Source organism: Leptodactylus fuscus, chromosome 3 (genome assembly GCF_031893055.1).
Source record: "Leptodactylus fuscus isolate aLepFus1 chromosome 3, aLepFus1.hap2, whole genome shotgun sequence".
Taxonomy (NCBI): domain Eukaryota; kingdom Metazoa; phylum Chordata; class Amphibia; order Anura; family Leptodactylidae; genus Leptodactylus; species Leptodactylus fuscus.
Window position 1 is genome coordinate 24,455,169 of NC_134267.1, and position 12,366 is coordinate 24,467,534.

The following is a 12,366-nucleotide window of genomic DNA, read 5'->3' on the forward strand; positions in this document are numbered from 1 at the left end:
GCAGTGTACGTGTGTAGTTCGAGGAGCACCAGGATGAGTTTACCGTACTCCCTTGGCCAGCAAATTCCCTGGACTTGAACCCAATCGAGAATCTGATGGACCACCTCGATTGGGTTGTTCACGCCATGGATGCTCAACCGCGTAACCTAGCGCAGCTGGCCACGGCACTGGAGTCGGCAGGGCTCAACATCCGAGTGACATCATCACAACTTCCCCTCTCTTCCTGCACGTCTCGCAGTGGTCCGCTCTGCCAAAGGTGGTTATTCTGGATTTTGACAGGTGGTCACATTAATGTCAGTGGACTGTTTAAAGGGATTCTACCATTAAAACACATTTTTTTCTAGGTAACACGTCGGAATAGCCTTTAGAAAGGCTATTCGTCTCCTACCTGTGGAAGTGCTCTCCGCCGCGCCATTCGTTCAAAATACCGGTTTGTACCGGTATGCTAATTAGTTCTCTCGCAGCGATGGGGGCGTCCCCAATGCAGCTCGAAAACCGACCGCAGCGCCGCCTCTCTGGTCTTCGGTGTCCTCCCCTTCCTTCTTCAGCGTACTGTCGGACGCCTGCGCAGTACGCTCTGTTCGGTGAAGATTGCCGAACGTACGGCGCATGCGCGAAATTGCGGTGCCCGCACTATGGCTTTAAGAATCAAGAAGACAACAGCCACCGGCTGCTGTAATATGGCTGTAAGGATTATCTGTCTGCGACTATGGCTATTAGTAACCTTGGCCTCTCACGTGCTCTGTGAGTGCACTTTATCACTGGTAACTGCACCAGGAAATAACTTTCAGTCTCATTTTCCTCTGAATTTACTGGCACAAGCCTAAGGGGTAATGAGGATGTGCTGCGGGGTGCGAGGAGCGAGTACAGGAAACACTAACGTGTATATACAACGACACTCCCTATTAACCCCTCCTGATATTTGCTTATAACGCCAATTAATATGTAGGGCACAAAAACAATGTCTGTGTATAGATGCTTATTGAGCAGACAATAAAACGACACTTACTCCACCTTATCGAGCTCTTTTCATCCTTCAGTAGCCGCCCCTCCACTGATTCCGGCACAGTTGGACTTTTTTCTCTAGCCCCCGCCGTTGCTGAGCAATCAGTACAGTCAGGGTATGTTCACACATACCCTCTCCGTGTCGCTAGCCGCAAGGGGATGCCGCTGCACTGGCCCCCCAATGAATGGACCTAATCAGGAGGGAGTTCTGACCCGCGGACGTCGCAGCTGACTCAGCGGAAAGACAGGGCATGTCGCTTCTTTTTCTCGCTTCTGAAAAAAAATCACTAGCGGGAAAAAAAAAAAAGCGCGAGGGACTCCCATTGAAATGGATGGCAGACATTTTTGCAGGCGGATTTTGAGGCGGATTCCACGTCAAAATCCACCTGCAAAATGGGGCAACACAATGGCTCAGTGGTTAGTGCTGCAACCTTGCAGTGTTGGGAGTTCTTGGTTCGAATCTTGCCATGGACAACATCTGCAAGGAGTTTGTATCTTCTCCCCATGTTTGTGTGGATTTCCTCCCATACTACAAAGACATACTGATAGGAAGAATGTAGCCCCTATATGGGGCTCACAATCTAGATAAAAAAAATCCGTTAGGGGTGTTCTCATGTAAGAATGTGGCACAGAATATGACATGGAATCCGCCTCAAATTCTGCCTGAAATCCGATCCCACTCAATTCAATGAGAGGCAGAAGGCATATAGAATAGAAGGCAGAAAATGCACCTTTACCGTCCTGCTAAGTCACACAGTGTTATCACATATGCAGAGGTCAGGGTTTCCCTTTCATTCCTGTAAAATCCCTTTAATGAGAAGTCAGAGTGTCTTTAAAACTTACCGGGAGGGCGGATGGTTCAGGCAAAAATTCAACATCTTCCCCAAAGATGAAATCAGGAGGTAATTCTGGGTACTGTGCATTGAAGAGGATGTCCCCTATAATATACATATATACATACAGAACATCAGCAGAAATGACAGACTTAGAAAGTAGGAAACAAAGCTGCAGAATGTCCAGCAGAGCCAAAACCTCCCCCGCTGACTCAATGTAAAGACCATTAAAGGGGCCGTCCTGCTTACAAAGCCCCCTCTCGGGGTATTAGGGTATTCTGAGGGATTCTAGGATCCTGAAAATCTGTCCTAAGGGTAAATCATCAATATCAGATCGCCAGGGGTCCGACACAGATCAGCTCTCAAGTGCTCGGCCTCTTCACTAATGACCACACAGCGCCGCACATTGTATAGTGGCTGTGCTGGGAATTGCAGCTCAATCCCATTCATATAAAGGGAACTGAGCTGCAAAGAAGCTACATGATAGATCAACATGACGTTACACGGACTGTAATGTACAAATGCCGATCACAAAAACACAGCTGCTGCGTCCTACAGATCCATAAGGGTGTCAGGAGTCGGACCCCCATGAATCTGACATTGATAATACATACTCTAATTTCTTCTTCTGGAGGACCTGTCCTGTATTAGAAAGACAACCCATTGATGTGAATGGACACTGCAATACTTTGTTTCTCCTGCTGTGGCGCTGCAGAGTAATATAACACTTCCTTCTAGGCTTCCCCGTAGATTACAGCAGATCCCTGGGGGTCCCAGCAGGGGGACACTTTGCAACTGGCTTATTGTCAAGAAACCCAGGAAGCAAGTAGTGGTTTCCCCAAGGGGAGCAAGCCTTTAGGGATTCTATATGCTGTATTATCTATGGGACTAGTGCATGAAGGTTCTTTGCACAGTAGAGGTTTTGGTTCACTGTCGTATTTGCATTTTGCATGTTTTCATTTTGGGGAAAGCCGTTTCTATTGCGCTGCATGTATAAAAGGAGCGGCCCCTTACCGGGTAGACCAGGGCAGCGCCCTACAAGGGATCTCTCTATAAGTAAGAATTTATCTTGGATTTGTGCCCAGTATTTGCAATGATGGGAGCAATTGTCTGAGCGCCAACATAAAGGAAAAATGAACAAAGGGAATGGTGGAGCATAGCAGGTGAATGTCCGGCACTCACAGCCAATCATTCTGAACCAGCAGTGTATAGGTTAATGTCCTGAACTCCTCGCTCCTCTCTCCCTTTACCTTATTCAGCTGAATTCTGCTACAATGGTTTTTCTGACCACGGATATTTTTGTAATTTCCTTGCTCTTCACAGGATGTAGAATAAACGAACCACTGCAGGCAACCCAAAGCACGGCCTGCACCAAATATATAAGACACAAGACATGGGGGCGCTAGTAGGAATGGCATGGGTGTCACTATGGGGGACTAGCGAGGGAGGCACCAACATAATGGTGGCATTGCTGTGGGAGTAAGTGGGGGGCACGCTGTGGAGGTAACAAAGAAGGCACAGAGATGGGGGTTGGCAAAAGAGGTACTGGCATCGCGGCCTAAAGAAAGGCACCGACATGGGGGCTGGCAAGAGAAGTACTGGCATGGCGGCCTAAAGGGAGGCACCAACATGGGGGATGGTAAGTGACGTACTGGCATAGCGACCTAAAGGGAGGCACCAACATGGGGGTTGGTAAGTGAAGTACTGGCATAGTGACCTAAAGGGAGGCACCAACATGGGGGTTGGTAAGTGAAGTACTGGCATAGCGACATAAAGAGAGGCACCGACATGGGGGATGGTAAGTGAAGTACTGGCATAGCGACATAAAGAGAGGCACCGACAAGGAGTTACTACGGACAACACTGTCATGGAGGAAGCTCCATCGGTGTTACCAAGTTAAGCACTGTTATCTGGGTTAGCAAGGAGGGCGCCATCATGTGGAATAGCAAGAGAAGTGCTGGCATAGGGGCCTCAAAGAAGGTAACACCATAGAGACGACGCAGCACCATAAAGACAGCAACCGTAGCACTGCTATGGCAGCAGCAAGAGAGAAGGTGACAAGGAGGCAGGAAGAGGGGCAACACAATGGAGGTGGCAGCAGAGAGATCACTGCGGGGGCAGTAAGAGAGGCACCGACATGGGGCTAGCAAGGACAGCATTGCCTTGGGGCTAGCAAGAGAAATATCATCATGGGGGACAGAAAAAGAGGTCCTGGCATAGGGGACTCAAGGGAGGCGTCATCACATCCCATGAAGATTTTACAGAGTAATTTTGTTATCGACAGAAACATCGCACAAGTGAACATTTCCTCCGGTGCTATCAGTCTTCTCCTCTTCAGCCAAATCTGTCGTTCCTCCTGAAGTTTCGGTGCAGCAGAGAGATAACATGTGCTGTGGCGGAGCTGAGCTGCAGCAGAAACTTCCTGTGGATGATCAGATGAAGATACGTCTCCCCCTCCCCATAGCAAAGTGTGGCCGATACAGCTAAAAATACCACCATGTCAGTGCGGCAAGAGAGCGAGCGTTAGAGTGCAAGAAAACCGCAAAGGAAGCGGCGGACGAACGTGACAGGTCTGACCGCACGCACAGCCGGAGACACCGGCACACGGGATACAGCACCAACCGATGGTGGAAGACGATATCTACAAGGTGAACCAGCAAAATTCACCACTGTGCTTTATATAGAGATATTGGTCCTGGACATCAGTGACTAGAACATGACAACCACAGCCCCAAACATGAACCAGTCACTGCAGTTGTCACTTGTCCTTTCCATTGCAGTATATGGCAACCCCATATGTCCTAGCCAGGCGATATTCTCTAAGGAGTCCGCATGACGGGCCATACAGCAAAGCATCAGGAGCTAATACAACATGACAAATATACAGCAAGTAGCTGAGGAGGAACCAGATAACAACAGTGACTCCCTGTAAAGGTTACTGGACTATTAGCCTGAGCCGCTCCATCTTTATTGTGCACAGCTCTGGAGTATAATACAGGATGTAACTCAGGATCAGTACAGGATAAGTAATGTAATGTATGTACACAGTGACTGCACCAGGGGAATAGTGAGCGCAGCTCTGGAGTATAATACAAGATGTAACTCAGGATCAGTACAGGATAAGTAATGTAATGTATGTACACAGTGACTGCACCAGGGGAATAGTGAGCGCAGCTCTGGAGTATAATACAGGATGTAACTCAGGATCAGTACAGGATAAGTAATGTAATGTATGTACACAGTGACTGCACCAGCAGATTAGTGAGCGCAGCTCTGGAGTATAATACAGGATAAGTAATGTAATGTATGTACACAGTGACTGCACCAGCAGAATAGTGAGCGCAGCTCTGGAGTATAATACAAGATGTAACTCAGGATCAGTACAGGATAAGTAATGTAATGTATGTACACAGTGACTGTACCAGCAGAATAGTGAGCGCAGCTCTGGAGTATAATACAGGATAAGTAATGTATGTACACAGTGACTGTACCAGCAGAATAGTGAGTGCAGCTCTGGAGTATAATACAGGATGTAACTCAGGATTAGTACAGGATAAGTAATGTAATGTATGTACACAGTGACTGCACCAGCAGAATAGTGAGCGCAGCTCTGGAGTATAATACAGGATAAGTAATGTAATGTATGTACACAGTGACTGTACCAGCAGAATAGTGAGCGCAGCTCTGGAGTATAATACCGGATGTAACTCAGGATTAGTACAGGATAAGTAATGTAATGTATGTACACAGTGACTGTACCAGCAGAATAGTGAGTGCAGCTCTGGAGTATAATAACGGTTGTAACTCAGGATCAGGACAGTAATGTAATATATGTACACTTTTACTATAATGATGCTATAATTGCAGAATATTTCATAGTACAATGAGTGATGCTGTGCAGGAAGTCAGGATGAATACTCCTGAGGTTCTTGTAAACAGACGTGCAGTGAGCAGTGGGAGTAGCATTCAGTGCAGCGACTGATAATCTACACACAAAGCTAAATAGAGAAAGTGGCATTTACCAGGAAGCAGAGCTCACCGGGAAAGGCAAAAATGTCAAGCGCAGCTGGTTAATAGTACGCTTATTGTGTGCCTGGTTATTACAGCTATTCTTGGACACACTAAGTTTAGCCGCAGAGATCGGTGCTGCCAGAACACAAGGGCATCACAGGAGGCCGGCCTTACATTAGATTCCAGAGAACATGACATTGTGTAGTATTAACATGAATGAGGTCCCGTCACCTCTGTCATCGGCTTTAAATAAACTGGAAAAATCCCGCCCTACCGCCATCTCCCACCGTCACGCAGGAAAGGCTCCATGTTGGAGGCAGGTAACATGCTAATTAGACCAGACTACATGCAAATTACCAATGCCAATGCTAATTACCCTGGACAATGCGCTAATCCGCTCTCCTGCTCTACAACAAAGCCCGCTGCTGCTGCGACATTCTGATATTCAGCGGGGCGCTGGCAGGAAAAGACCAACCGAGAGCCGACACACAAACACATGATTGCTCTTTCTATTTCTCCCCGGACCAGGGAAATGGCAGAGGGAATGTATAAGTATTTGCGTTGGTCAAGCACAGACATGTATAGCATATCCGCGGGATAGACCATAAACATCTGCTGGGGGGGGGGGATCAATTTCTGGGACCCCAATTTACAGAAAGATACAACCTTACTAGCTCACTACTGGAAGCCATGCCATTGCTGCTGTGATCACAGGAAGGTAGTAAAGGGCAGCAGCTGACATCAGAAGGGAAGAAGTAAATAGCTACAGATATACCTAGATGTACCTTCTAAGGGAATGTTGACAGAGGAAAAGGTCACGAAAACCTTCTCTGCCGTGTGAACATTCAGCGCCGCTCGCCACGACATATTGCCGATGCAGCATTGGCAATCCGTTGCGGCATCCTGCTCCTGTGTAGACCGGAATGAATGGGCCTACACTGGAGCGTGGCTCGAGCCGCGGACACCGCGGCAGATTTAGCTGCACAATCCGCAGCAAGGTAGGGCGTGTCGCTTCTTTTTTCCGCTACTAGCTTACGGAAAAAAAAAAAAGCGAGCGGCTCCCAGTGAAATCAATGGGAGCCGTTTTTGAGGCAGATTCTATGTCCAAATCCACTGCCAAAAAACTGCGTGAACTAGTCCTAAAGCTGATAACTGCAGGGATGAAGTAAATGGCCACAGTAATACCTTCTACAGCTGACACAGGGAAGGGAAGAGAGGGAGGAAGGAAACGAGGAAGGAAGGAAGGAAAGGAAGGAAGGAAAGGAAAGGAAGGAAGGAAGGAAGGAAGGAAGGAAGGAAGGAAGGAAGGAAGGAAGGAAGGAAGGAAGGGAAGGAAAGGAAGGGAGGGAGGGAAAGGAAGGAAAGGAAGGAAACTGCTGCAGTGATCTCTCATATACAGTCCTATGAAAAAGTTTGGGCACCCCTATTAATCTTAATCATTTTTAGTTCTAAATATTTTGGTATTTGCAACAGCCATTTCAGTTTGATATATCTAATAACTGATGGACACAGTAATATTTCAGGATTGAAATGAGGTTTATTGTACTAACAGAAAATGTGCAATATGCATTAAACCAAAATTTGACCGGTGCAAAAGTATGGGCACCTCAACAGAAAAGTGACATTAATATTTAGTAGATCCTCCTTTTGCAAAGATAACAGCCTCTAGTCGCTTCCTGTAGCTTTTAATCAGTTCCTGGATCCTGGATAAAGGTATTTTGGACAAACAATTCAAGTTCAGTTAAGTTAGATGGTCGCCGAGCATGGACAGCCCGCTTCAAATCATCCCACAGATGTTCAATGATATTCAGGTCTGGGGACTGGGATGGCCATTCCAGAACATTGTAATTGTTCCTCTGCATGAATGCCTGAGGATTTGGAGCGGTGTTTTGGATCATTGTCTTGCTGAAATATTCATTCCCGGCGTAACTTCAACTTCGTCACTGATTCTTGAACATTATTCTCAAGAATCTGCTGATACTGAGTGGAATCCATGCGACTCTCAACTTTAACAAGATTCCCGATGCCGGCATTGGCCACACAGCCCCAAAGCATGATGGAACCTCCACCAAATTTTACAGTGGGTAGCATGTGTTTTTCTTGGAATGCTGTTTCTTTTTGGACGCCATGCATAACGCCTTTTTTTATAACCAAACAACTCAATTTTTGTTTCCAAAATGAAGCTGCCTTGTCCAAATATGCTTTTTCATACCTCAGGCAACTCTATTTGTGGCGTACGTGCAGAAACGGCTTCTTTCTCATCACTCTCCCATACAGCTTCTCCTTGTGCAAAGTGCGCTGTATTGCTGACTGATGCACAGTGACACCATCTGCAGCAAGATGATGCTGCAGCTCTTTGGAGGTGGTCTGTGGATTGTCCTTGACTGTTCTCACCATTCTTCTTCTCTGCCTTTCTGATATTTTTCTTGGCCTGCCACTTCTGGGCTTAACAAGAACTGTCCCTGTGGTCTTCCATTTCCTTACTATGTTCCTCACAGTGGAAACTGACAGGTTAAATCTCTGAGACAACGTTTTGTATCCTTCCCCTGAACAACTATGTTGAACAATCTTTGTTTTCAGATCATTTGAGAGCGGGCTGTCCATGCTCGGCGACCATCAAACTTAACTGAACTTGAATTGTTTTGTAGAAAGAAATGGTCCAAAATACCTTCAGCCAGGATCCAGGAACTGATTAAAAGCTACAGGAAGCGACTAGAAGCTGTTATCTTTGCAAAAGGAGGATGTACTAAATATTAATGTCACTTTTCTGTTGAGGTGCCCATATTTTTGCACCGGTCAAATTTTGGTTTAATGCATATTGCGCATTTTCTGTTAGTACAATAAACCTCATTTCAATCTTGAAATATTACTGTGTCCATCAGTTATTAGATGTATCAAACTGAAATGGCTGCTGCAAACACCAAAATATTTAGAACTAAAAATGATTAAGATTAATAGGGGTGCCCAAACTTTTTCATAGGACTGTAGCTGCATTAGCAGGGTCAATTAATTGGCCGCAGTAATTCCCACCTACTCTCGTCCACACTGACATGAGTGACATGTGCAGGCTTGTTATGGTGCCCTCTGCTGTTCATTTGGTTCGTTCTCAGAATATCCCTCTATCATGCCCAACGCTGTACTCACACACTCTCGGTAGCTCCGTACCATGTCCCTGGTCCTTGTGTACAAAGTGACTCTACTGTGCAATCAACCAATAAGAATTAGTGCAGCAGAGGAGTGACTGGAGGGGGTCTCAGCCATCAAACCCACCAGGACACTTATCATTACCATCTGACTACATGTAGCAGGCCTGACAAGCTCATCCAGGAGAGCAGAGCAGCTGCAGAGCTTAGGACATGTCTGTCTCTCTTATGTGTAGATAACTTTACTAGATGAGACCTGCTCTCCTGTATCTGCATCTCTGCTGCTCTTCCTGTCAGCATGTTCAATTTCAGGTCCTGACTATTGACCGTATTAATGCTGGAGCAGGAGATTGACCCCATATTATAACCCCATAAGCAGATACTTACATTTCAGGGTCTCCCCGGCATATGGTATGTGCAGTTTGAAGCGATCACAGCTGGGTCCAGGGGTCAGGGAGGTGCATCTGAAAGGATAAAAAGACAAATTCAGTGACTGCAAAATGACCAAGGACAACCACCACCAAGACACGAGGTAAAGAAGATCTCACAATCTACTCCCCACCCTACCTGCCCGGAGATCTGAGGTCTCCTCATCTACAAGGAGAATGAAAGATGGCTACCACTGCAACGAGCTGTGCAACTACACAGTCCAGTCACATTAATGTGACCACCTGTCAAAATCCAAAATAACCACCTTTGGCAGAGCGGACCGCTGTGAGACGTGCAGGAAGAGAGGGGATGTTGTGTTGATGTCACTGGGATGTTGAGCCATGCCAACTCCAGTGCCGTGGCCAGCTGCGCTAGGTTATGCGGTTGAGCGTCTATGGCGCGAACAACCCAATCGAGGTGGTCCCACAGATTCTCGATTGGGTTCAAGTCCGGGGAATTTGCTGGCCAAGGGGGGTACAGTAAACTCATCCTGGTGCTCCTCGAACCACACACGTACACTGTGAGCTTTATGACACATCGCATTGTCCTGCTGGTAGATGTCATCATTCTGAGGAAAAACAATTCACATGTAGGGGTGATCATGGTCCGCAAGGATAGATGAATACTTGTGTTGATCCATCGTGCCTTCCACAATGATGAGTGCACCCAGATGGCTGATGACACGTGCCTTCTGCCATTGGTTATTTAACGTTGACGTCAAAAGAAGGCGGTGGTCACATTAATAGGACTGGACTGTGTATATCAGCAGGAGATGACTGAGACAAATTTACCTGTTAAGATGTGTGCTTAAAGCAAAGCCCCAAGAGAGTAAAGGTGCATAGCATTATTGTACAGTGCTCTGCTGTGAGAAGAAGGTCGGACACTCTCTCGCTGGGGCTCCCTCTCCTCTCTCACAGCAGCACACACAGAAGCTCAGATGTCACAGCTGCTCCCCCTCATCCCCATAGTATTACATGGTTAAATATTGGCTACGCATCAGCATGGGCGGGGCCTTGAAGGGTGTCACTGTAGACCGAGACTCTGGACACATTTCCTCTCCATTTTGCGGTAGAATTGTTATTTTGGTTATTTGTCGCTTTAGACATCTTCACTTTAGACCAGGGGTGCTCACACTTGTACAGGGGTTGAGCTACTTATAAATTGACCAAGTCAAAATGATCTACTGTGTGGGCGGGGCCTGGGTCTGCTGTGTGGGCGGGGCCCACAAGTCTAACAAGACTGGGTGGGGCTTAACAAGTCTAAGGGCGGGGCCTGCTCTGATGCAGATGTTCTGATTGGCTCAGAGCTCACATGGCACTGCCCGGCCACACAGCACAGAGCCGACACCACTGCCAGTAATGCCGGTGCCCGCAGCACAGACCCCCAGCCTGGAAGGCTCCCGCCCGCAGCTGCCTGGAGACTGGAGAGCGTGTTATCCCCTGGAGCTGCTGCTAAAACTGTCCCGTGTTTCGCGGAGCAGAGGGAAGTCTTCCCTGGTAGTCTGACACACAGGACAGAAGCAGCAGCAGCTCTAGGGCATGACGCTTCCCGCTCTCCAGTTTGACACAGGAACTAGGCGGGGCTACAGCCCAGGCCCGCCCACACAGCAGACCGCACCTGCAATGAACGCTTCTGGCTGCGTCACGCAATCGACCCGTACTTCCTTCGCGATCGACGTATTGGGCACCCTTGCTTTAGACAATGTGTCCAGAGGGAGGGATTCCAGATCCGTATTCTCTTCTATTACATGAAGTATCAGAGTATACAGGAGAGCACAGAGAGGAGAAGACGCCACGGGTCATGTGAGGCCTAGCTCAGCAGAGAGACACCACAAAACATGAGAGTCAGAGACACAATCTGCCCGCGCAGCCGTACGTCTCATCTGCACAACTAGACCTCAATTCTGCATCCCTTTGATTTGTAAAGTGCTACGGAATATGTTGGCACTATATAAATAAAGTTTATTATTATTATTACATCAGCGCCTCCAATCTCCGGGATCGGACGTTACACGTGTCGTTACTTTGTGAAAGGTCGACAACTTTCGGGATCAATGGAACATAATAAGTGAAGAAGTGAAGTGGACAACTCCGCTACACCAAGAGGTTGCCGCAGCTCCATTATAGCAAGAGGTCCCTGCAGCTCCGCTAAATAAAGAGGTCCCAGCAACCTCGCTACAACAAGAGGTCCCAGCAACTCCGCTACAACAAGAGGTCCCTGCAGCTCCACTACAACAAGAGGTCCCAGCAACCTCGCTACAACAAGAGGTCCCAGCAACTCCGCTACAACAAGAGGTCCCTGCAGCTCCACTACATAAAGAGGTCCCTGCAACTCGACTAAATAAAGAGGTCCCTGCAGCTCCGCTACAACAAGAGGTCCCTGCAACTCCGCTACAACATGAGATCCCTGCAACTCCACTACAACAAGAGGTCCCAGCAACCTCACTACAACAAGAGATCCCTGTAACTCTGTTAAATAAAGAGGTCCCAGCAACTCCGCTACACCAAGAGGTCTCAGCAACTCCGCTATATAAAGAGGTCCCTGCAACTCCGCTATATAAAGAGGTCCCAGCAACCTCTCTACGCTAAGAGATCCCCGCAACTCCACTGCACCAAAAGGTCCCAGCAGCTCTGTTACACCAAGAGTTCCTGGCAACCCCACTACATCAAGCAGTCCCAGCATCTCCACTACACCAAGCGGTCCCAGCATCTCCACTACATCAGGAACTCCGAACTACACTACACCAGTACCCGCAGCACTAATACAACAAGTGGTCGAATTTGCACGACCACAGCTAACATCCCATCAACTACAGGTGCGGCTCTGCTACATCACATTCTGCTAAACTACAAGACTACAGCATTGCCATCTGATCCTATCCCTACAGGTTTCACCAGCATTAACAGACAACAGCTTAGTGTGAACACAATACAATTACTAAATCA

At 47.5% G+C, this 12,366-nt stretch overlaps 1 protein-coding gene across 1 annotated transcript in view; it reads right to left on the minus strand.

The window, feature by feature from the left end:
- BABAM2 (BRISC and BRCA1 A complex member 2) overlaps positions 1 to 12,366 on the minus strand; it is a 106,037-nt gene that overhangs the window by 90,429 nt on the left and 3,242 nt on the right. The window contains exons 3-4 of the mRNA XM_075267209.1: positions 9,380 to 9,456; positions 1,849 to 1,943 (exon numbers count right to left, since the gene is read on the minus strand). Of these exons, the coding sequence (XP_075123310.1) occupies positions 1,849 to 1,943; positions 9,380 to 9,456 (172 nt within the window). The remainder of the gene's footprint in view (positions 1 to 1,848; positions 1,944 to 9,379; positions 9,457 to 12,366) is intronic.